The sequence below is a fragment of the Ambystoma mexicanum genome, chromosome 1q (genome assembly GCF_040938575.1).
Source record: "Ambystoma mexicanum isolate Mex_15411 chromosome 1q, UKY_AmexF1_1, whole genome shotgun sequence".
Taxonomy (NCBI): Eukaryota; Metazoa; Chordata; class Amphibia; order Caudata; family Ambystomatidae; genus Ambystoma; species Ambystoma mexicanum.
Window position 1 is genome coordinate 1,014,651,257 of NC_090922.1, and position 26,700 is coordinate 1,014,677,956.

Genomic DNA, 26,700 nt, shown 5'->3' on the forward strand with positions numbered 1-26,700 from the left:
AATTGTTGGAAGGCCGGTAGCCTGCCCACTGGTCCCTTGTGCTTTCATTTCAGTTGTTGTCACATGCAGTGCAAAAACTTTATGCTACGCCATTAGTGTTAGGGGTAGCATTCATGGATATACATACATTGTGGAATACAAGAATGTTTACAACAACGCGAAAGACAGCTTCATTATGTGCAGCAGGAAGCCATTTATTCTGTGCGACCCATGCAGCTACAGCACTTTTCCAACCACCACTAAGGTTGTTTGCGCTCTGCTTATTCTGATGTTTACTTACTTGCCTTTACATGCACTATTATGTGCATGAGGAAGGTGTACCAGCTTTGCCTTTTTGCAGACTTAGTACAAACTGTCCCACATGCAGTTACATGTTTTATTCAACTGCACGACCGGCAGGCGACCTCTTAATACTTTCCGTCACACTGCTGAGTGCAGACACAATGTATCTGTTTCACTGGTCATGGAAAGGCAGGCAGCAGATAAATCAAAGTAATGCGTCATTTAACACGCCCACGTGACACTGCAGGTTGCTGTTCCTAGTTTACCAGTGACCGATATACAGTTAGGAGTATTTTAGCCACACATTGGTAGGTTTGCAGAGCCACCCACGAAGTCGGCAGTAGTACTTTAAATGCAGTAGCCTACTGCATGAATCCATAGGGCTGGCGACGGGGGCGGTGTAACCAGCATACAGTGGATTACCTATGCATGGGTCTAGGTGTGGAACGGAAACGCGTGCGCTTCCACAACTACTTAAAAGTGCATTTGAAGATGCGGTCATGCGGCCACTAATGTAGTTCTACGGATAGTTGCAGTGTGATTGCACATACGCCAACCAGGTGCAGTGTCCTTAGGAAATGTCCTTATTGCTCATCTGTAGTCCTCTCTGCCAGTAGTGTGCAGCACAGATTTATCATGCACTGTTAACACAAAAAGAGAGCCTCCTGACATACTAAACAACATTTACTATGCACATCTGTAATTGGTACGATACACCAACACTATTCGGAAAAGTAAGGGGTAGCGCATATGGATACACCAGGCAATTTGCCCTTTCCACATGTTTATCATGAGGGCAGCCAAGGAATCAGTAATAAACTGTTGTTAACGGGACGTTATGTTGCCATACCAAATACCTATCCTCTTTACAGAAAACGCTATGCAAAAGGAACGTTCTGCTTACAGTGACCTACTAAAACCTATGAAATTCACTAACAAAAACATTGTTAAAGGGACGTTATGGTTAAGTTGCACTAGCAAAAACCTATGAAATTCAATGGAAAAACATTGTTACAGGGACGTTATGGTTACAGGTAAAACCGAGGAAAAAAAAAAAAAGAATTCGACAGTTAAGGTAAGCCAAGCAATCATAACTCGTGCCACCAGTGTGCACTGCAAGGACTAACACCCATGACATCAAAGATGCCATCACAAACCTCATTCATGACATCACATGTAGTTTGGAGGAATTTTCCACCCAGCCCAAATTAGGCCTTGCCAATTTTCATTTATTAAACAAAGTTCTTTTTATGAACCCGGGAGACACCACTTTAACATTGATTCCCTTCAATTCTCTTTCTAGTGCATCACTGTCTAAAAAGTGTCAATTCGTCATTTTTCAAAGCGCAATTTAAAATGGGAAAAAGTGGATGGCAGTTAAAAACACTCTCCCTATTTGCTTAAGTTGTTTAGAGCTAGTATTAGGACCCTGCTCAATGATGTGACAGGGAATAACATTAGTTACCTTTCTATAGGTATGTGCAAGTGAGATATTATATGGCTCCCATTTTGTACTTGGCCATTGCACAGAAATGTAGTCCTGGATCTCCCAATATACACACCATTTGGGTCTATTTGATCTAATCCAAAGTTTCCAAAAGCACTAACACTTCTGTAATATTTACTAATTTCCATGTACAGTCAATTGATATACCCTCCGCCCCTCAGTACGTTCACACATAAGAGGGTCTGTGATGTAATCTGTTCCACTTTACAGTGTACCTCCCCACCAAATTGTATTTCCCCTTCGCATTATAATAACATTTTGTTTGGCTGTCTCAGACAAGTGTGTTCAGGTGGGTTCAATTCTCCCCTTTTAGTAACCAGTGGTCATCAGTCATCAAGATGGGTCAGCTCCCCTCCACTGCCTAGATTTGCTCTTCTGTATTGGGCCTGTCTGTTTCCTTTCCGACGAAGGAAGGCCTCCTGAGGATGAATTCCATATACTCCAATGCTCGTCACCTTTCCTCCATACTTTTGGGACATTCTGTCCTATGTGATGGGACCGGAGCAGTTTTTGAAGCATCCAAAAATAATTTTGGCCTTCTTTTATTTTTACGTGGGGGCCACCGTGCGCGGCTGTAGCCCTGCCTTCCTGAGCTCGCCCCATCCCCCTCAAGCACATTGCACGTCAGTCCTTTTCTCTGCGCGGTTGTGGTTGGACGCACTTGTGGGGATTTTTTTTCCCCCATCTTGTCCTTCAAATCTTCCTGCTCCAGTTCCTTGGTCATCTTCATCTCCGTTTATGCTGGAGCATCAGGGCTTCGTGCCCTGTTATTCTTGCCAGCGTCATTTTGCTAAGGCGGATCCTCATTGTCTTTGTCTAGTATGTTTGGGCCCAGAACATCAGTGGGATTCCTGTCTCTACTGTAACTCACTATATGTTTGGGCACTTCAACGTAGGCTTGTCAGGTGGAAGGACGTGTTCCAGCAGTTACCTCCTGCTCACCTTCAACAGTTCATCAACACGGAGAGGAATCGTCCGGTGGGTTTTCTACTTTTCAGGGCACCCCTGCTCAGTGACTCCTTCCCGAGGTCATCTGGTGCTGGGAGGGGCCGTAACGGCTCTAGCATTAGCAGGGTTCACCCTGAGGTATCCCTAAAGGGATCTAACCTGGATACCAGAGTAGTCTCCAAGGTTCCACATCAAGGAGCTAAGGGTACCAGGGTCACCCAGAACGTCCCCAATCCAGGGTATATTCTACCGGGCTAACTCCTGAGGATCCCCAGTCAGGGGCTAAACGTACCAAGTTTTTCCTCGAGGTTCCCCCGAATGACGCTCACCTTACTGGGCTCGCTCCCGAGGATCCCCAAATAGGGGCTAATAAGAAAACCAGCAGAACTGAGGGCCTCCATTTTGGGAGTCGTAACACTGCGGTTCAGCCTGAGGTTTCCCATCAATGGGGCTAAACTCCACACTGGTTCTGCTCAGGGGGCAAAAAAGGTGTGCAAAAGTCCTAACTCTTCTGGTACCGGCTCTGCCAAGGTACCCTCACAAAAGGCTAAAATTGACTCGAAAGTTCCTGTAATTTCTGTGGTACCAATGGCCTCAAATAAGCCTGTGATGCAGATCTCCACAGGGAGTGACAAAATGGCGACCCAATCTACACGGTCAGAGGTGGACATTTTGTCAGGTGGCTCCAAATCGACAACTGCGTCAGGAGAACCTGGTATGGGGGCTGAACCGTCTTTTTCATTGCCCAGCCTGGATAGCAGAAATCCTTTATTGCTGCCAAAAAGGATAAGGGACAAATGGACGAAGATAATGAGAACCCTCCCCATTCCATCAGAGTGTTCCATGGCAGGGTGTTGGATTCAGTGGCGTTGCTAGACATTCCAACTCCGGATCCTCCAGGCCTGCAGGAGGGTGCTCTCTCGGGAGCCCTAACCTTAAAGGCACAAGAGTGCCCACGTCTGTTTCTTCGAAAAGACGTGCTTGCTGAAGCTTGCAAAATTTGGGAGAAAACCCATACCGGGCATCACATTAACAGAAAAATTAACGCTCGATATAAACTACAGTCATCAGAAGACATTCCTTTAGCTTCCTGTCCACTTCCTTCCTCTACAGTACTGGCGGTGGCTACGCTTCAATCTAAACCGTCTTCCTCCTCCTCCACCGCTGCCTTACAGGTATTGTCAAAAGAAGACAAGATCCTCGACTGTATCAGAAAAAAGTGTTTGCCAATTCAGAGCTTCAGCTAAGTCGGTCAAATAGTGAGGGCATACTTGTGGAAAAACCAAAGCGAGTACGCTAACAGCCAAGTCTTTTGTCTGTCTGAGCGAAACCTGCTCCATCTGAAACCTACACTCATAGGGTTTCAAGACCAAAGAGTGCACCAGGCAGATTGTTCCTACAGTGGGTCTCGAGCTAACAGCAGAGAAAAGGCGGCCGGCTATTCTCCCAGTCCTCGGCCTCCTCTTTGCCTGCAGGAGCCCTTGCCTCAGATGAATCTACAAAATGATGTTTCTCATCGGTCCCACGAGTCTCCAGTGGGAGAAAGATTTTGTCTCATCTGGAGGCATGGAGGACCATAACAGACGACCAGTGGGTTTTTCCCCCGTCACCGGCTTGGGTTTTTTTGCTTCCCCCTCCAGATACCCCACCTTCTCACCCCCCCTTTACATCAGACAGGGTCTCCTTCTCTCGTGACTGAGGTGCAGAACCTCTTGGACCTCACGGCGGTGGAGCATGTCCCTCCAATCGGAACAAGGGATGGATTTGATTACTGTCTTTTCACAGTGCCCAAACAAACCAGGCTGGCCTGCGCACTATTCCTAGAGCTGTCCAATTTCAACCTTTCCCTTCCCCAAGAGAAATTCAAGATGATCACGCCCAACCAGATACGGTCCTCTCTTCGGAAGGGCGGCTGGCTCAGCGTGGTAGATCTCCAGGATGCTTATATGCATATCCTAATGTGGCCTCAGCTCTGCAAATTACTTAGCTTCTCGATAGGGATGGAACATTTCCAATATCAAGTCCTCCCTTTTGATCTCAGTTCAGCACCACAGGTCTTTACAAAGATGATAGTGGTCATTGCAGCTTTCCTCTGGCTCCAGGGTATCCACTTCTATCGATATTTAGACAACTGGCTTCTTTAAACTCACTGTCAACAGACTGCAGCAAACAATCTTCAATCCCTTCTCAAACTACTGTTCCAACCTGGACTGTCGAAGTCGTCGACGGTTTCTCAAAACCTGATTTCCTGATTTTCCTAGGTTTCCGCTGGCATACCATCAAAGCCAAAATCTTTCTATCGGAGTCCAGGATAACGGACTTGTCAGTCACTTGCCAACTGTTTCTCAGCTCATCCAACAGGTCAGCCTGCTGGTTTCAAAGGCTTCTGGGCCTCATGGCCTCATGTGTTCTGGCTCTTCCTCTGGCAAGGCTAAAGATGAGGCACACGCAACTAACGCTATGGAGCGATTGGTCTCAAGCTTCAGACCGAAACTCCCAAATGATAGCAATCCCCTCTTCTTTGCAGGTGTATCTTCAATGGTGGTCAACTCCTGTCAATCTCTCAGTGGGAGCCTCCTTTCAGGAGCCTTCACCGCAAGTCACAATAACGACGGACTCCTCCCTTCTGGGCTGGTGAGCTGCGCTGAATCGTCTGGAAGTTTTTGACCTATGGATACCTCGGGACAGGATGTCTCATATCAATTGCCTCGAGGTCTTGGCATTGTTTCTGGGGTTGAAAGCATTTCGGCCTTCCATTGTCAGCAAGGTAGTGAGAAAACACACAGACAAATCGGTTAGCTATGTTCTATGTGAACAAACTGGGAGGTACCAGAGCTCCCCCACTTGTCAGTCTAGCTATCCAGATTTGGGAATGGCCAGTGCAAAACAATATCCGGCTACAGGCAGTGCATATTCTGGGGCAGAACAATATTGCAGTGGATTCCCTCAGCCACCAGTCTATAGCGAACCACGAGTGGGAAATCAACAAGAATGTTCTTTTCAAGGTTATTGACTGTCCGTTCAATTCACATCTAGCGGCCATGAGCATGCATATTTTCTCGCAGTGGAGCACTCCGACAGTGGACCTGTTTGTGGCTTCAGCCAAAAAAAAAGCTTCTGTGCTTCGCCTCCATCAAGAGAGGGGCTATGTGCATCATCCATGTGGGATGCGGTTGAGATTCAGTGGGCCAACATACTAGCGTATACCTCTCCTCCTCTGCCCTTAATTCATTGGTCGTTCTGGAAACTCAGGAGTGCCAGCAATTGCACTCTGCTGTTCATAGCTCCTTTGTGGCCAGTCAGGTTCTGGTTCTCAGAACTTCAGCACCTGTCAATACTCAATCTGATCCGACTGCTGCAAATACCCAATATTCGGCACCAGAACAATCAACACGTGTGTCACCCTCCCCACAATCCTTCCGCTTAGCACCATGGTTCCTGAGTTTAAATCATTAGCGCAGTTTAGTCTCTCAGAAGGCAATATGCGTACAAGTCAGACAGCACGCACACCTTCATCAAGAGCCCAGTACAGAAGCGAATGGCTTCAATTCTGTCACTGGTGCCTTGCCACACAGCTTGACCCTAGTCAGGCTTCTATTGACTGTCCGTTCAATTCACATCTAGCGGCCATGAGCATGCATATTTTGTCATGCAGAACTTATTTGTCTGCCATTGAGGCATACCTTAGCACTGATAATTGCTCTTTCACTCTTACACATCCGGTCATAAAGAGACATTTTGCTGGGCTTCTTCATCTTTTTCCTCCGACCTCAGAGCCTCTTCTCTACTCTGTTACCTTTGGTAATCCAAAAGGAACCCCTGCCTCCAAGGCTTCATCTCACGTTGTGTTGCTTTGTGTATAGCGGAAGCTTATACAGTACAAGGCCTGCAAGCTCCTAAAGGCATCCACACACATATAGTGCAAGGGAAAGCGGCAGCTGTCGCTATTTTTCAAAAATATGTGCCTTTGGGGAGACCATTGCCAAAGCAGCTACATGGTCTTCACCTTTGGCTTTCTGTAAGCACTATTGCCTTGCTCGAAGTTCCCAGGCTGATGTCCAGTTTGGCGAGGCAGTGCTCAAAAACCTTTTTTTGTAAATGATTTTCATTCACCCACTTCATAGATCAATGTTTGGGAATCCCCCAAAAGTACGGAGGAAAGAGGATGGGACGTAGGAGTATAACAAAGTTACTCACCATAGTGACTACCTTACTCCTAGTCCATAGCCCCCTTTCCTCCATACGACCGCCTTCCCTTCTAAAAAGTTTCCTCTATTTGCTAATTTATCCTTTGACTTGGGCGATAGAAAAAGATTAAAGGGCAAAGCGCTGAGTGGGGCTCAGGACGGCAGGGCTACAGCCACGCACGGTGGCCCTGTGTAACAATAAAAGGAAACAAATATTTTTGCATGCTTCAAAAAGTGCTCCCGTCCCGTAGCACCGAATGTCCCAAAAGTATGGAGAAAAGCGGATGATGGACTGGGCGTAGTCGCTACACTGATTAACTTTGTTATACTTCTCTTACAAGGGTCTGCCAGCACTCTAATATGTTTCCAAAGGAAAGCAAACTATTCTATTCCCCCTCCTGTTCTTGTGTCTAGCTCCTGGCTCCTTCTTTCAGTCAGTCCATCAGTGAGTGAGTCTCCTTCAATCTATAGGTTTGGACATTTATAGATTTAAAACTACTCCCTTTAGAGGTGTGTATCATTTCTCTATTTTGATTGGACATTTTATGTGATTGGACAGTATTCCAAAAGTGGCATAAAACTAAACCATCTCCTTTGTACTCTTATTAATGAGGAGGGCATCTAATGGGAGTAACTACTAAACCCATTTTCCCACCCATTTGATGTGATGTCATCTTGGAGATTTATACATTTAACACGTGGGATTTCCTAAAATAGTCTGTGACACATTTGTGATTAGTTACTAATTAGCTTTCCAGATTGCTCTCGCTCGGATGGATCAAATAATGGTAGTCTCATCACAGCAGAACGTGTGATGTGCATGTGACAGATTTTTTTCTTTTATTCTGATACTTTCACATAAATATTATATTCCCATCTCAGAATGTAGGTCTAGCCAGCACGGACCCTAGGATATATGGCTATGATAGATGTGACGTTTCTGTGCAAAAATATCTACATTTCTATACTTTGCATAATTAACAAATATCCCAAAAATAGGTGATAGATTTACACCCTGAACAATTCCTTTTTTAAAAGGAAGTTGCTACAACATTCCTATATAATGATATTTAAGAACATGTGATCCCATGTGTACATTTAAACATTGATTTCCTTCCCATGTGATGAGTTCACAAAATATGTATGATATTTCCAATTGCTAGTCTGGCGAAAGACCATATGATGTCTGTCCCTTTGAGCCTCAGAGCTGAGCTGTATATGACCCCTTAGAGGGTGGTTGTCATAGGACTCTGTCAGAATGTTCTTGAGATGGCAGTCTCAAATGCCAGATTCCATGTGAGTTAGTGTTATTTTCATCCTTAATAGAATACCTTGTTTGTTAAGAGCTGCTGATTATTTTTTGTGAAGTCTGCTGTAAACCAAGTTTTCCACAATGTAGATGTATTTTTGGGGAATTGTTGCATAGATCCAGTGACAAATGGAGATTGAGTAGCATTTTATTTCCTTTCAAGCCCTGTCTTTGGGAACAAAGCAAACATTTGGTCCTTTAGTAATCCGGGCAAGGTCATACAGTTTATAGCCCAGCTGCTGATGGTTACATTTCATTGGCAAAACATCTCTCCAGTACTGTGGCTGGAGTCAGATCAAATGTAATTTTACTTTCTAGCCCAAAGTAGCGGTTTCATTCACAAATGTAGCTTTTACTTTCTCGTTCTTTTCCACATTTCCAAGTTTTATGTTGTCATTTAACCAGTGGCATTATAACATGTTTGAAATTGGGCTCCTATAGATAAAACTTGCACTACTAGCATCTGTGTGTTTCATGGATAAATAATGTAGGCCTCAATTCTTTTTTATATTTTGTACTATTCTATAAAATGCTGCACTTTTCATCTCAGATTGACTGTTCTCCATCTTTAGTACAGATTGCTGTGCTGTTCTATGTAATTGAACAGATGTATTTTGTGTACCTTTTCATTTAATGTGAACATTCACACTTTTGTTGTAGCTAGTCTTCTGACATTGCAACATTTCCTCTCTTGTTTCTTTCACATGTTGAGCACAGGATGCAGTTCATATATTTTATTTTTCAATGTGGATTTTCATTTGCATCCTTCATTTTCCTTACACTATTAGTTCATAATGTAATGCATTACCTCCAGTTGTGAATAATTCACAGATTCCACTAGGCCTATTCTTTGCTCCAGATGTCTGCACGGTGCTGGAAAAAACTGCATGCTTAGGCGAAAGAAAAGATATTCCCCATCCCACTTTAACCCACTATTTCTAAGACTGGGCCTGTAGGCTTCAAGTATATGTGTCTGCTTTTGTGTGCTCTTTTAATAAAATCGGTCTTCCGGTACAATTTACATTGCACATGGGTTTGGGGGTCAGGCCCCTCCCCGCCACTCAGCACTGGGCTACATTATGGTTTAAGGATGTTGTTATCATGTTCCAGTGACCCAGAGCTAAGTCCATAGGTTTGTAGGCCTCAGAATCTCAATGGAGTCCAAATGGGTGCAGAGATCAACTTAAACTCCTGCTTCCTGCTCCAAGTTCGCAACAATAAAAGATCTTCTTTATAATGCAGCGTTGTCTAAAATCCCTATGCATACAATTGTAAACTAGGCCCACCATAGTATTCATCTTGCGCATTGTAAAAGACTAGCAAGACTATATTCTCCTTGGTACGAATATCATTATATCCTGAGACAATTTAAGCAGAGCATTCATGTTCAGTGCAGAAATTATTTGTTTGGCTAATTTACATTTTTAAACAAAAAATGTATAATTTGAAAGAATTGCTTGCGCTTACCCACTAAACAAATTAGTTTTTAATTGTGTCCTATTATTCAATTTACAGTCTAACATGGAAGAGACAATTAAGTATGTTGAGGTTTTGCTGGATATGGTGCTCGAGGATGAATCTGAAAATGCTGTAAGTATACTCTTTGCAAATGTTATGATTTGGGTGTTGGGTAATTGACATTCCCTAGGCTTATATAAAATATTGCTTGCCTAATTATGCTGACTTATTCCATTAACAGCATTTAGTTGCCATGTTAGTTTCAGTTGATGGTGTAAAAGAACAGAGCGTTTATCTTCTCAACTTAAAATGGGCTAATCAGCTAACATTTCACCTTAATTGTTAGTCATGCTTGAGCACACACATTGCATACAACATAGTGTTTGATGAAAGAAGGGTAGGTCTTACTCCTTCAAAAAATTATGTAACTCCTAGATCACCTGCTTCTCTTAAACACTGAACCTTTGTTCCATCCAACTTGGGGTCACTGAATGCCCTCTCCAAAAAGAATGTTTAGGCCACAGATTCCTAGGACCTGTGGTCACGCGCACCTCCTGTCTCCCAATTTAGGATGCATATGTTTGTTCTAAGAACTGTTAAATCTTTAAGAACTTAAGTACAATGTGTGTTTATAATATCAGGGGGGCAAATATTCAAATTGCAAGCTACCTGCCAGCTATAAATAAGTCTCTCCACCTCAATTCTATACATAAACACAGCATAGCATGCCTCACTTGCCAAGAGTCAAATATCACTAGCCCCTGGCTAGTGGTGAGTGCAAAGTTTACACCCTGATAATATCTTAACAGAGTATGTGTTAAGCAAATATTTGCTTCCCCCTTGCTTCAGCTTTTCCATCTGGTCACCAGCTCAGTGTGGAGAGCGCTCGTTTAGGACATTGTGAGGGCATCTCTCCCTACCGTTGATCTCTCAAGGGTGGAGCAACTCTCAGATTCCATCCAATCCTTCATGCAGGGGGAATGCTTTATGCTCAATATCATTCCAAGAGAGTGACTGCATAGGAACTCCTGCCCGGCTGGGCCCTGGTCTCTCTACTGACACCTTCTTGTCCCTGCTATGCTACCTACCTCTAAAACTAAAATCTGTTCCCTTCCTATATTCAGCGGTTGATTTAATGGGGCATAGATGCAATAGAGGCAGGGCTATGGCTATGTAATATAGCGATAACTCTGCCTCTTCCAGCCACTGAATTGGCCAGAAGGTGACATATTGGTGGTAGAATACATTATCATCAACCCAGCAAGGAAATTAAAGGGACCTCTGTTTCCCCAAGGACACCCACACTTGCGTTTCGTTCTTCCTTACTTTGTTTACAAACTCTGATCCCTTTGTGTGTGACCTAATGCCACATATGCTCAGCATTATTTGACAGATCTCTTGCATTTAGCAATTTGTTTTCTGGTATATTATGCTGTTCCTTCAAGAAAACTGCCATTTGGAGATCATTTTTTGATGTAGGAAATCTTGCCTGAAGACAAAACCCTGATTTTAACACAATATGGAACTATCTGATTCTCTGAAAATGGTTTTGCACATGTGCAATGGCATTACAATTGTGCTCTAAGAGCCAGATTATAAAAACAACTGTTCGTAGCAGGCCATAACCTGATACACAACAAAACAATAAAAAGTGTATGAAATCGCAATTATGAAGGAATACAAACTTTAATAAATGATTAACATATGGTGCATTTAATTCAGAGGTACATCTCATGCTGTGCAACAAAAGAACTTTCCATTACCAATATTTACCTACCTGTAATTGGGTGTGAGGTAAAGCCGGCAGTGTTTTCAAAATACTGCAGGTTTTACTAATATCATCCAAACTCTCTAAATGACATGTTTGAATGTGTTCCATTGTACTTCCTGTCTCCTATCCAGGGACAAATATGTTATACCCATGGCACTGATGTTGCTTAGTCAACATGCTGTTGGGCTAGATTTGGTTGAGGTCTACTTGGAAATGGTTATACAAAGCTCTGGGAGCCTCTCTACCGAGAATGGACATGGCAGGTTCCCATTCAGGAGGGTCTGCAACCACGTTTTAGCTCCCTGTACTTTTCATATAGGAAAAATAACCATTTACAAATCAGTCTGGTTCCAACGACAAGGTCAGTCGAGAAACGAAATGCTAGGCAATTTTCCTCTGAACAAGAGTACCAACAGCAACCCCAGACACATGTTTCGGGCTTGTTGGGCCACATCAGTGAGGTGAAGCTGTGCCTCTCTAAGCACAGTGAGCAAGGGATCCACCTCTGGATTAATTTAAGTTCCTTAGTGTGAAATCCCAAGGCTCTAAACATTTATACAAAGGGCAGGTTGCCTTTTTACTGAGAACGAACACGGCCGATAACCTGTTGTATGGGTAGTTTCCCACTCACAAGGGTCTAGAATCATATTTTAGCTCACCAATTTTCACAGAGGAGAAATATTCATTTGTAGTTCAGTTTCGTCCCACCCATGTGGGTTTCCATTTCTGACAACCCAGTAAGCAATTGGTTATATAGTTAAGGAGCTACTGATGGTTCATGTTAAAAGAACTGTTACTTTTACCCCCTATAAATACAGACACAAAGGTTTTGTGTAACAATCCTTGTTATAAAATCTCATATTCTCTGCCCTTTCCTCAGTCCTTACTCACATAAAAATGTGGGTAGAGTGGCTTAGCAAACCACCTTGTGCCACTTCTCAGCATCCCCACCGGTCTCCGCCCGACCCCCTTCCGTGCCTGGTTTGAAAAAATATACATTTAGAATTGGTGCTGTTGTCCTCTCAGTGAGGTGGGCTGTTCCACTCAGGCTCTGCTCGCTGGTTGCTTTGCAACCAATTTGAGATTGTGGCCAGGCAATACCTTTTGCTGTGCCAGATTCTCTGAATGATGCTGCCCAAGATCAGAGAGAAGAGGGAATCCCTGCTTGGAAAGTGTGTATAATATATATTGAATGTTATGCTGAGTGTGCGTTTGTATGTGTATGTACACAAGCTAGAATGTGTGTGTTTGTGTATGCTGTGGTACGTCAGACACAGGAGACGGGCATGTAGATATGGTTCAACTGTGTTTATTAAAGGAAAGGAAACCTCAACTGGCCCTATATCAACGATGATGGGCCCCTAACTATAAAGAAAATAACAAAACTGGGGCTAGTCAGGATGTCTCTGTAAACGCTGTCCGTAAAATGTATTCTAACCTATGCTTTCCCTAGCACAAAACAAAACAATATATAACGCAGCCTAAGTCAGTTAAGATTCACTATACCTTGGCTTCAGTGACTGGTTTCCGACCTCCACCTGCTTTATATGTTAGTTCTGTGTCTCTTAGGCGCTGGCCTGTTACAGGTTCTCAAATGAAGGTTCTTTTAACTCCTAGAAAAGGTTTTTCGTAAGCTCAGTGCAAAAGCATCTTAAAGGTTCAAACAGTTCTTCTCCAGCTTGGCGTAATCCTGGTTTGGTACTTTTCTGTTCTTTGCAAACACAATTCTTGGCAAACACATTGCTTTGCTTGTCTTTCTTAGCCTGATTTAAGCTGTCGGACCCTTTAGGCCATCCGTTTCTTGTTCTGTATGTACCCTTTGTCATGCATTCTGATTAGCAGCCTCTCGTCTGCTCGCTGGCCTCTCAATCATTCGGCTTTCTGTTTTGCATTCACCCCTTTTTGGAATGCTTTCTGTTTTCACCCCTTGTGGGCTTCTCAGTTCGGTTTTCCCCTCTCTGTGGATTATCCCACTTGCAGCATTTTGCAGTTTTCTCAAATCGGCTTCCCCTTCTGTAGGGATACTTTTAGCTTTGAGGTTTTCTTAGTTTGGTTTCACGCGTTGTACATCTGTATCATAGTTGCCAGTACCGTACCAGGTTTAAGCTCCCCAGAGGTCCAATTTGGTAAACACCTGAGGTCTCCCCAACTGATCGTTCAGTACCGATATCAAAGGGAAAGGGTACTGATTCTTCACGGTTACCTCATTCAATGCCCTCTAGTTTATGCAAGGCCTTAGGTCACCCTCTTTCTTTGGTACAAAAAAGAGAGAAGCTGCAGGAGACTTGGAAGGACGTATAAAACCCATAGCCAGAGCTTTGTCCAGATGCTCTTTTAGTACTTCGTCTTCCTTAAGGGACAAAGAGTAGACTCTTTTTGACAGTATTTTAGCTCTGGGTACCAAATCTATGGGGCAATCGTAGATGCTATGTGGAGGAAGCATTTCAGCCATGCCCTTGTCGAAGGCATCAGAATAATCGGTGTACTCGGATGGTATCCGGACTGCTGGTGCAGTCGTGACTGCTCCAATGCAGGACGAAAGGGTGGACAGGACTTTACAGGGGGTGATCCTCAGGGTAGTGAAAGGCTGACTGTTACACACAGTCGATGGGAATTGAATAAGACCCAAGGCCCAATCAATGGCAGTATTATAAAACTGGAGCCAGGGAATCCCCAAAATTCCCTTATACTCTAGGGCTTTGATCACATCAAATGTGATTTCTTCCGAATGCCCTTCAGAGATACACATAATGGGCCCTGTATGTTGCGTAACCAGGCCGATACAAGAGCATAACAATCGACTGCACTAACCGGTTCAGGCTGAGCTTAAGAAACCAGCGTGATTTCAGAGGTAATAGCAAAGTGTTGATCAATATAGTTCCCAGTAGCTCCTGAGTTGATGACTGCTGAGGCAGGGAATGGGGAATTTGATGATAGCGTTGAAGGTAATCGGAAGATGAAACAGAACGACTTGATTGGTGACAAAAGACTCCAATACTAATTTTCCTATCTACTTGTGGGATCTGGTGTTTCCCGCCTTCTTCTTCGGTTTTTACGACATTCAGGAAGGAGATGATCAGAGGAACCGCAGTACAGGAGCGCAAACTGGAGTGTTCGCAGTATCGGGAAACATTCAGGGGTACTATTGGTCTTTTCTCGCCCCACCTTTCTGCTCTACGGGCATCAATCTGGAGCACCATATCCAATAATTCACCAAATGCAGTTGGTACTACAGGGACCATAGAAAGAGTGTCCTTCAAATCCTCTGATACACCCTGGTAGAAAACGGACTTCTTCTCCTCGGGCCAATCAGTTTGAGAAGCTCCAGATCCGAAGCCTGAGTGGTGTATCTGGTATCGAACACTCTACTCATGGCTGATAGCAGGGCGTCACAATTGTATAGAACATGGCTGTTGGATTGCAACAGGGGGTTAGCCCAGGCAGCTGCAGTCCCCGCAGGTGTGATAAAACAAAGGCAGCCTTGGTGGTAGAAGTAGGAAAAGAAGAGGGTCTACACAGAAAATGCAGTTTGCATTGATTAACAAACGTACAATATTGTTTGGGATCCCCAAGAACCTTTCTGGTGGGGCCAGAGGGAATTGTGTGGAGACCACCACAAATGTGGCTTCCTGTCGAGGCGGAGGAAACCCTGAACCAGAGGCAGTAGCCTCTGAAGCCTCTGCCCCCTGTTGGCCTGGCGTAGTCACCAAGGCCTATAATACATCACTGCGTTGTTGTAGGTTGTCTTGGGCGGCGGCCATATCAGCTCTCAGTGCCATCATCTGCATGATCTGTGCCAAAAGCTCAGTAAGCTCCATTGAGGCACTACTGTTTTTTTGCGGCTTCTAATTCTGTTACTCCCTACCAAGCTGAACAGGCTGGGGCGTTGCTCAGAAATACCCAGAGTCAACTGACACAAGGGAGCCACTCGGAAACACCTCTATTGAGCCTATGCTGGGATGGATCCCTTGTGGGATACCCAGAACCAGTCCTCCGCAACTTGAGGATACTCTTTTTGGTAATATGCCTCTCCTCCGTTGGATGATAACAGATAGAGAGGATGATTACCCTAAACAGCGGGGAACACCCACACTGCCACACCAAATGGTGCAAATGAAAGGACAATGGATTAACATACAAGACGGAAATGATTTCAGATGCACAAAACAAAAGTTAGCCAGATGTACCTGGTAACTGGTGTAGTTGGCATAGAAAGGCTGAACCTAAGGAAATACAAGAACAGTCACCCCACTATACCGAGAGATACCCACTATTGATAGTACAGTCCCACCATAAGGACTTACCCTGTACCAGATAATGAGCTGTTCAACGAAAAGAGAAAATAACAAACAGGTAGGTTCATAAAGGGTATCTCCCCGGGCGGAACAAGGGTCGCTACTAGCCTCTGGGTGGTGCATAGACAGCAGAGCATTTATGAGATGCATATATGTAGGATCCAATAGAGTCCCAGGTGGTTAACAGAGTTCAATGGAAGTGGAGGATTCCAATATAGTGCAAGTCCATAATACAGGCAACAAGGTTCAGCAATCGGAAAAGGTGTGGTTTGTTCAATAGGAGGTTCAGGTTGGTTCAATAGGAGGTTGAACGCTGGCTCACCTGTAGAAAATGTCCTTGAGTGTGCACAGCGCCGTAACGTTTTGCATCCAGCACGTGCATGCGGGAAATGCGGGGATCAGCGAGCCGGTCAATTAGAAGAAGCTGGTTAGGTTCCCCAAGCAAATATCGAGCGAGGACCGCTGTAGGAATGTGTGACAGAACACAAGAATTCCGCGGGCGTCCTGGAACCGAACAAGTTAGAGCGTCTTGTCAGGTGTATTGAACCATGTTCGAGTTATTATGCTGCAACAGTTGGTGCTGTGGGCTTAGAAAATCCAAGATGGGCGAAAAGCCCACATTTGCACCAGAATCCAGGAAAACCACACGGTTTTGCGCACACGAAAATGGTCGCCTGACCTGCCACCCACCAGTGCGAACATGATGGGCCAGAAGAGCCATGAGTGAAACGTGGTGCCAAAGGAAAAACAGCAGTACCTGTTAGCTCAAAAAGCGCTTTGAAATCACCTTTGTTTCTCTGAATGCAAGCTCAAAATGCATATTTCAAACATTGCAAGATAGTTAATACAGGAGTCCAATGCCAGACCCTATCCTTTGGCTGCACACAGAGCGAAATCAGTGCAAAGGAATATGGTGCTGTTCAAAATCCGTTTTAATTGATGTCAAAAATTGCTAAAATCATGGGCACAAAACCACCAAACAAAAAAATCCAACTTCTGGTGGGGTGTTCTACATTACCCTACTGCAGAATTCACATCAATACAATGTTAGCAAGGATCATATGCTATAAAATAAAACCCTTTTTTTAAAAAATGCATTAATTCAAGACAGCTGCAAAAAAATGGGTGCAGTACCGGTGTTTGACACTGCGCTAGCGATCTAAACTCTGACAGGGGACCTGTATTTCAGAAGCTGAAAAGGAACCGGAGTCAGCTGGGACTTCAAAACCTTGCTTGTCAATGAGAATTCTCCACACCTACTGTTCCCAGGGCTATACCAGAAGGCAGTCTGATTTAATTAAAAGTTCAGAGGCCTCTGTACATGGGAAACCTCTGCTGCCCAAACCAAAAGGAGATCACACCTCTCCGATTGAATCAGGGGAGGGGTGCCTGGGACTGCAGGTAAACAGAACAATGAGCTTCCCTTGGCTTAAAGCAATTGCTAAATCAGGGGGTCATAAATGGCTTCCTCTTGGAATGAACTGGGAGGGGCACTGCCTCTTGTGAGCCAGCTGAGCTTAGAGGCTGGGACGAACAAGGAATTCCCCCATGTGCTTTGGGATCTAAACACGCCCATCTCGGCCAGAGCATAATTTTAAGAAGATGGATAATTCATAGTACGAAATTGTCAAAAGCATATAAATAATATCATTATTCCTGTGATTTTTCTGTGCACATTCTAAGAGGTGTTAGGACTCTGTATGATGTTTTGAGACCGAACGCAATTTATTAATACTACAGACACTGTGCTCACACTAGAGAATTGAAAACCTATTGTAATGTGCTCAGGGAGGGGTTGCAGGTCTGTGTAAAATTTGATGCCGAACCGACCATGGCAAAACCCACTAAAAGCGCAAACTGTTGTCGTTTCTGAACCCAAGCTTGCAGGAACATGGGGCTTGAACAGAGAACTGTCTTAAATTCATCTGTGATGTATACATGTATTATGAACCACTTGTGTATCTGGGAAACAGGTTTGATTTTGAAAAATTGGGTTCTAAAGTAAAAGCAAAGGGGTGTTTCTTCAATAGATTGTAAAAGGGTAGCATCACTCTGACTCAAAACTCAGTTATCTAGTTAAAGGACGGAAAATCCTCTAACCTATCAGGATCCTTAGAGGGTTGGGCATCGAAAGTTAGCCTTCCCACCCACTTTCAAAAGACATAAAAAGAGCCACTGAGACCCAGGTAGGGACATTCACTTCCCACTTCAAACTGATTTCTTGCGAAGCACTTTGACGGACGACTCCAGATTCCAGAACTTTGAAGCAGAAGGCCTACTGCAAGCTAAAAGTATTCTCAGCTGGCCTTACAATCTTGCAAACGGATTTTACCCCAGACTTCCAAGGGGCACATCAGAATAAAACAGCCGGGCTGTGCTGTTTCTGCTTCTTTGCCAAGAACTTTTGCCGGGACCATAGACCCAGACTAGACCGCAGTGCCAGAACCAGACCGCTGTGCAGTGACAAGAACTTTTGCCAGGTCCAGAGATCCAGATCAGCAGAGCAGAGCTGACCAAGATAGCTGTGACTTCAGAACCACCCACCAGAAGTTCAGTCTAAACCTGTTGACCAGATCTTGACGGCCTAGTTCAAATTTATAGTGTGAGTATCCAGCCAGAACTGTGCAGAACCAATCTCTTAGTCTAAAATAATCTCATCCCATCCATTTCAACCTATTTAGAACTGCATAGAAATCATGTGTCCATTCTGTGATTTCAAACCTGTGAAAGTGTAATTTTGTCATTTGAATCTTACTTTATTTCTGAGAATCTACCTCCACTAAATCGTCTATCTTTTGAACCGCATGTCCTAGAAGCGGGACTTAACTTTCATTTTAAAGCTAAGAACCTAAGCTTTCCAACAAGCCCCACTATTCCTTATGGTTTTTCCGTAATTGCGATCGACGCACTCGGAAAAAGTGCAGCGAATTGCAATTTGACTCAATTTCTCCACCTGCCAAAAATAGCTGTCCTTTTGCTTGCAACTGCTGAACTCTGTTTTCAACCTGATAATCATTCATGAATCACTGATTGTGTTGACCTGAACCAATCTTAAGTAGCTATCACCCACCCTGAATCTCCTATAGGGAATTATAATCATTTTTAGCATATTTTTCACTTCATTACGAATCACATTTAAAAGCATTTTTGACTATATAAAAGCATACCGGTAGCTCTAAGCTTGCTAGGGGGGAACTGGAATTTGTATTGCATTTGATTGTATTCCTGAAAACTGTGTGCTCCCCTTCCATCTCCTTATATTGCATGGGGGGGAGTGAATTGTCTAAAGAAAAAGTGATCATCTTATCTCTTGTTGAAACCATATCAGTTTATTTCTGTGCTGCATTCTTTCCATCATTGCTTTTCCTTGAAACCATAAAAGTATTCTCTGCTACCTTACCCTTCCTACACCAACTCCTAAGTAATTAAAAAAGTGTGCTAGTGTAATAGTATCCATTGTTGATCACTGTCATATTCATTAGTGTGCTATCAAATATTAATTTATTTATAAAAGTGTGATATATATCTTGTTTAATTTTTCAATAAATCTTTTAATTTGCAAAACAAACCTACTTCTTGGCTCAGTGAGGTCGGGGAGGGGCGTTATATAAGGGTTTATCATCCAGGTTTATGAACTTGTCATAGAAATATATAAATAAGGGCTTCCCTTGGGCATCCCAGACAAGGCATTGACTTAGTTGGAGTGCTGAATTGAAGTCACTAACAGTCTAGTCCAAATGTTAAGCAGAGAAGTCCGTAGGCATTCCGGTTTGTCAACGTTCGATGGGATCAGACAAGGAATTAGACAAAGGCAAGTCGAAAAGGCAGTCCGAGACTCCGGAAACAGGATACGTAGAATCGAAAATGTATATAAAGCTACAATTAGAAGCAGCGTTCGCTGAAGTTCATACGCATTTAACTGTACGGCAAGGGGCAGAGTCAGTGGAGGCTTGTCGATGTCAGCCGATTCCTGACGTGCCTTGCAAGACGCCTTCGTACTACGGGCAGTGAAGCAGGTAAACGTCTCCTAGGCAACCACCTCCAGCGTTGCCAAACAGGGGAAGCCAGGCGTCTGGAAACAAAGGAATTGGCAATTGTGGACCGTACCGGGCAGACAAGGGACCCAGATGTAACAGCGCATGTATTTTTGTGAGTACCATACATGCCTGCTTTTGGGAGAGTGGTTGTGCCGCACCCCATTTTGTAAGTGATTTACAATGCAAACTGTCAAATATAGAGTGCAGTATCAGTGAGCTTACAGTGGGAATGCTGGTATATGTTTTGGGTATTGCATCAAGAAGGGAATTTATAAGGGGGCTGCTGGCCAATATTTTGTGTGCAAATTCTAGAAATGGGTTTACAGTGGGAATGCTGACGTATGTTGTGGGTGCAACTGGTGCATCAAGAACGTTTTTTGCAGCGCCAATGATTTGAATTGAATTGATGTTTTATTTCTATTGCGCTTGTACACAAGTGTTTCAGAGCGCGACAAGGCAAGGGAGGAGAACAGGGGAGAACAAAACAACGATCTTACTAGGCCCAGTGAAATTGAAAACGCGCAAGTGCATGGGAGAGGGGAGGGGAAAAGTGCATGCAAGAGAGAAGTGGAAAGTGCGGACCAAAGGAGAAACAGATCAATAATAATAAATTTATAAATAATAAAGGCAACAAACAGTGGTAGTGCAGCCAGCAAGTGGCAAGTGCTGGGTTTAAGGCAGCGGACAGGGTAGGTCTGTTAAGTGCAGGAAGAAAAATTGGGGGGCTGTATGGGTAGAGATACAGACCCGAGTGCAAGGGGAGGCCTGGAAGCAGTGCGGGAGGGTGGCAGGGTGAGCAGGTACCTGGGCCCAGAGGACAGAGGGTGGCCAGGTGCACGGTGCCGAGAGAGAACAGATCAGCAGGGGACAGGAGGGCAAAGGCAGAAGTAAAGAGGAAGGTCTTGAGGTGCTTCCGGAACCAGAGATGGTCTGTTGAAGTTTTAGAGTGGCAGGGAGGCTGTTCCAGAGGGAGGCCCCAGCCGAAGACGGAGATCTACCCCCAGCTTGTTTCTTTGAAAAACGACTGACCGCAAGGGAGTTGGAGGTAGAGAAGCAAAGAGCTCGAGAGGGTAGGTATTTGTGCAGAGATAGCTGAAGGTATTTTGGACCCAGAGCCCCAGAAAGCCTAGTGGAAAATGCAGAAGGTTTTGAATTTAATCATTGCATCCACTCAGAGCCAATGAAGAGATTTCAGAGCTGGAGAGATACGATCTCAGGGCTTGAGGCCAAGGACAAGTCTTGCAGTCCTGTTCTGGATTAGTTGCAGATGGCGTAGAGTAGCGGCAGGTAGAAATAGAAAGAGGCTGTTACAATAGTCCAACCTAGACAGAACCAGAGCTTGGGACACAGTGAGCTTCTGGGGGAAGGAGAGGAAAGACAGAGTACCTCTGAGGAGGTGCAGTAGGAAGTTTGGCTTTTTAGAGACATCAGAGATGTGGGCGAAGAAGTAAAGTGTGGAGTCAAGGATGACCGCAAGGTTCTTATTATACATCGCAGGTGGGGGTAGGAGGAGGGCCAAGGGAGGCAAGCCAAGGAGTAAGGGGGAAAGGATGGTGAAGGTATGCCGATGAGGATCTCCGTCTTGCTGGCATTCAGACAAAGATTGTTGGCGGCACACCAATCTTGAATGGCAGTTAAGCAATCGAAGATGAGAGAGAGGAGGTGGCTGAGGACAGCCTGAAAATGAGTTGTCGTCAACGAAGCACTGGAAATTTGAGCAGAAAATGGCAATGCAGTGGGCGAGAGTTGCCAGGTATTGGTTGAAAAGCCAGGACGAGAGGTTTGACCCCTGGGGAACACCACAGGTAGAGAGGCAGATAGATGATAGGAAGGACCCAAGTTGGACCTGGGAGGGTCGATCAGAGAGGAAAGTGGTCAGCCAGGCCAGAGTCTGATCGGTGATACCCAGGTTATCACGGAGACGGTTGAGCAGGATGGTATGGTTGACTGTGTCGAAGGCAGAAGAGAGTTCGAGTAGGATGAAAACAGAGGGAATGTTGGAGTCAAGGTTGGAGAGCAGATCTTCACGGATGTTCAGTAGAGCTGCTTCTGTGCTTCTGCCAGCTCTGAAGCCAGACTGGTGGCCATGGAGAGATCCATCAAGGGAGGAGAGGGTGGACAGGATGTCCTGGGGTTTTGAGATAAAGTGAGAGGCAAGGTCATTGCAAAGAGCCTGGGAGGCAACAGGAGGGGTAGAGACTGCAGCAGGATTGGCCAGATCCTTACAGTTTTTAGAGTTCAGCCGAGTTGTTGGATGCCATAGAGACACAGGCTTGAATGTGGACTCTCTTAGTGAAGACAGAGAGTCGGTATTAGCTTTGGAGCAGGGGGCATGCCAGTTTGTCGGAGGATGAACAAGAAGCCCTCCATTTCCTCTCAGCCGCTCTACACTTACGTTTTAGTGTAGCTAGGTCGGAGTCAAACCAGGAATTGCACTTGGTTTTGGACTTCAAACGGATCCTCATGACTTGGGCAAGAGCATCAAGAGTATCAAAAATGGAATTCTGTGGGGACCAGTCTCCTGCAGGTGTTTTACGGTAGGAAATGCAACATTTATTGTGAGCACCTCAGGCGAAGCTAACAGGCCACCACACCGAAATGTAGCAGAAAGTACAGGTGGTGTAGAGGAAAATACTGTATGACAGGTGTCTAATGATACAGATTGGTCTGACTAGGAACAACCACTTTCCTCTTGTGAAAGAAAATATGCCCCAGCATTCAAACTCCGATTTGCTGCATGGTTTTTGTTCCTGGCCATGCATTCCTGCTGGAAATTTCTGTGACAAATTGTCAGATTGCCCGAGCCCAGACAGGAAACCTGAGAAGAATGAAGAACACATCACCACTAGCTCGAAACACATTGTGTGAAGCTCACTCTCCACTAGGATGCACAGAAAATAGAGGGAGTCACTTCACGGTACACCCAGTTATGGCGCGGCTGTTTCGGTGCCGGCTGTTTTTGTGTTCCACTTGTCCGCAGAGCCCCTTTTAGCATGGCCAAAGTGGCATGAAGGCCAGTGCCGCGTGAGCTTTTTGGTGCAAGGGTCGTTTGGACACAGTTGACATTGCAGCTGATGTGCAAACGACCCTTGTGCAAAATTGTCACTCAGAAACATCCTGTACCGGCAACTGCTTTAGGTGAGGTGCAGAGCGGCTGTCTCCAGCAGCCACAGGGCACTGGGGGACATTATGCTGTCATTGCAGGCTGTGGCACTGACTTGCACATGATGAGGTATGAACGGTGCACAGGATATTGCAAGTCCTGAGGTTACCCTTTCTAGGCACACAGCATGGTTGGCGTGGTCCTGGGCGCAGCATGGTACAGAGTCCGCACAGGTCAGTCTTTTATCTCTGCGTAGATCTGGCTCAGCACCCGAGGCTAGCACGGCCCAAGGGGATCGCATGGTCATTAAGCTGGCACAGTGCACATGTCCGGCATGGTTCGGCAGCTGACATAGCAACAAAGTCTAACATAGTACATGGGTTGCCATTACATGGGGGACTATAGAACATGGGGCTGCTCTGGGTATAAGGACTGTCAAGCTGACAGTAAATCCTCGGCATGGCACGATCATATGGTACAGATGGCACAGGGTCTGGCATGGCACATTAGATTGCCATGCTAGAGTAGTGGCATGGTACTGGGACTGGCATAGTAATAAGAGACTGCATGACACAAAAGCTGACATAGTAGTTGGTGTCATATTTCACATGGGACTGCTATGCAGATGAGCTGGCATGGTTTGCGGACTGGCATTGCAGAGAGTCTGTCATGGCATAGGAGACGGACGTTGTATGGTTGGTCAGGATGGGATATCCCGCAAGGGCACGGACATGTGGACTCGATTTAAAGCTGGAGCAGGGTGCTCTACACTTAGAGAATGGCAATCTTTCCCTGATGGCAGGGCACAGGGGCACCGTTGGCAGGGGCAGTGTAAGCATGGCATGTTGTCAAGCGGAGCTGAGGAAGGCGAGGACGGTCAGCATGGCAGATGGCAGGAGATGCTGCAGTGCATTTGGGGAATCTGGTAGAGGGGAGTATAACATTGGGGTGTGTACCGGCCGGGGGAGGGCATAGGTAAAATAGAAGCCAATTGTTGGCGCACATACACCTTTGGCACCCTGTGGCCGGTTTCTCTGCTATTAATGTGAAATCCTGTGCTTTTTAGTCGCACTGTTGCCTCTTGGGGGTGAAAGGGTTAAATACTGTGTGCAGGGAGACTCCTCTGTTCAGATTACACTTTTTCTGCCCAGTCTGCTGTCTGCCTCTCACTGCCAGCATGCGTTAAAGCACTCCGAGCGCAAGGCGGCCTGCGGCAACCCTACCCAGTAGAACCTATCATTGCCAACCTCTGCTAAAAGCTCACTCTCCTTGCCATTCACTGCCCACACTTACTGGCACCTTGGGAAATCTGCAACCACCCGCCCCCCAAAATGACACCCAATATTACCTCTCAATTGCTCGTTGTCTTTCGCCTCTCGTGCCCCGCAGCTCCTACTCCGAATGCAGCCAGGGAGGCTCTGGCCAGCACCAAAACGTCCCGCGCCCAAAGGTCCCTGCGCCCTTCTGGCTGCGGCCAACAGGGTGCGGCAAAATGGCTGGCGTTGAAACGGCCAAGCCCAAATGTCCTGTCCTGGTCACTTCAGGCTGAGTAGGGTAGCTGAGACACATGCTCAGGACACCATCATCTCAGAGCTACCTGAGTCACAGTATGGTGGCCAGGGATTCTAAAACTTGTAATGTGGGGGCTAGAGGACAAGCTGATATCATTTTTTAAATCAAGCACAACACCCAGGAACTTGAGGGCAATTTGATGAACGATACATGGGGAGGAAGTGAATCTGTTCAGCGGTGACCTATAACAAACAATGGTAGTTATGGGGATAACGTGCCTACCAATCGGAATGCTTAGTAGATCAATTAATCAGTTAAACCATTTGTAAAGAGACAAAAATCCCTTCATTGGGTGGGTATTAGGATGGCATTCCTAGAAGAGAGTTATGATGAACAGAAAGAGAATGGAAAGGCCATGCTTGAACCTGATTTGGCACTGACAAGTGGGCGAGCTAGTTGAAGAGTCAACCTTAGTGGGCAGAGCCTTGTAGCCCTCAAGTTTGGACAGTAGAGGTCAAGAGGAGGAGCTATAGTAAAGAGCCTGATGAGAACCTAGGACGTGAGGCTGGCAGGAGCCTCGTCATGAGGTTATGAGCAAGGTAATTGCCAGCTGGATGTGACAACCCAGATTCTGGTGTTGCCACAGCGCCTCCAGGGCAACTAAATGGCTTGTACTGTGTGGAGAACTAAAATCCTACCCAAATGTATCAAAGACTGAGACTCTTCAGGCAAAAGAGTTACAACAGTAACAATGTCCAGGCCATTGCGCCCTCCAGGACACTGCAAGGAAAGGCTGGCCTGAAAAGCCAATGAGAAAGTCAAAGATCAGGACCAATGGAATGAAAAAGACAAATTCAGACTCAAAGACCAACGTATCAGCAAAGGCAAAGACCAGACTAGGACAACGGTGAATAAAAATTAGTTTGCTGGAGTGTTTTAAACTCACTGAGGCTGTGAGTGACTTAGTAAATATTGTCCTGGATGGATGCTCAGACCAATTATATTTAGAATAGGTATTGGATGCAGGACATTATGTCCTTTTTATAGAGCATGTTCTTCACTGGATTTAATGTAGCCATCTACCCTTTGACTGTTTCCCTTTGACACTCTTTCTTGTTTTAGCTCCCTACAAATAGGTGTTCCTCCCTCAAAACCCTAACCTGTACCGCGAGTGAAGCAAGCTCAAACCTGGAAGCCTTTTAGTCAGGGGGGACCTAAAAAACGAGGTGACTGGATCATTCTTTATACACAACTCATAAAGATAAAGGCAAACCCCTCTTGCTTTATTTTTGATGGTGGTATCCTTGTAAACAATTATTTTTCCCGTGAACACCAATCTCATACACTGAATGGAACCATCCAGGTATTGTTACTCAACACACTTTTTTAAAACCTCTGATTAAACTGCTGAGATCATACAATTTGCTTTCTTTGTGTTCTGTACCGTCCTCTTCATGACTACAAGATAACAAGATTAAATAAAAAAATAAACTGGCTGCTACTTCACTAATTGATGGCTTGTTAGAGCAACATGTCTGTCTCCCTTAACTTGAGAGTTCTACTTCTGGTTTATAGTGCCCACCAATCGTTCTTCTTTAGTTTCTTTTATTTCGGCAACAGCAATATGTATCTATTGTACTTAGTTACACTAAAGAAATAGTTTTTCTCATTTTTGTTTATAGGAAAAGAAAAGCTCCATACGCATGTGTAAATGCTTTCAAACAGTGTTTTCTATGTTAGTGTTTCGAGATGCCACAGATGTGCAGAGACTTTCCTTAACTATTTATGAGCAGTGTATAATGGAAAAGCGGGATTGCAGGTCACTAGATGTCTGTATGCAGTTCTTGATGTTTGACTTTTGGCGCCACTTTAATTAGTAGTCTTAATTGAACTTTTTAAACCCAGTGCACTAACTTATACTTTCTCCAACTATACCAGCTCGACCTATTTGGTGTATACATACCCATTGGAGCGAGCACACCCACACTAAATGCTTTACATGTAAACAGAAGCTAATAAGACTTCTAGATACCAACTAAGTAGTATCCTTTGACTGCGGTTCAGAATGTATTATCAGTTGTAATTGTGTATTACGTTTTACCATATAATGCTGTTATTAGAAGTTGATCTGAAGTTGCATTGTTTTGTATCATTTGACATAAAAAAAAGCGTTCCCAGGAAATTGTCTTGTGCAGGGAACACCCCCAGCAGAGCAGGGCGTGCCCAGCCTGAAGCAAATCATTGGTTCATTGGTTCATTGGCTACAGAGACCGGAAATTAAATGTCTATCA

General features: G+C 44.8%; 1 protein-coding gene across 4 annotated transcripts in view; it reads left to right on the forward strand.

Moving 5' to 3' along the window:
• Positions 1-26,700, forward strand: part of ODF2L (outer dense fiber of sperm tails 2 like) — a 583,980-nt gene that overhangs the window by 187,890 nt on the left and 369,390 nt on the right. For all 4 annotated transcript variants that reach the window (XM_069641685.1, XM_069641688.1, XM_069641686.1 and 1 more), the window contains one exon: positions 9,749-9,823. In XM_069641685.1, the coding sequence (XP_069497786.1) occupies positions 9,749-9,823 (75 nt within the window). The remainder of the gene's footprint in view (positions 1-9,748; positions 9,824-26,700) is intronic.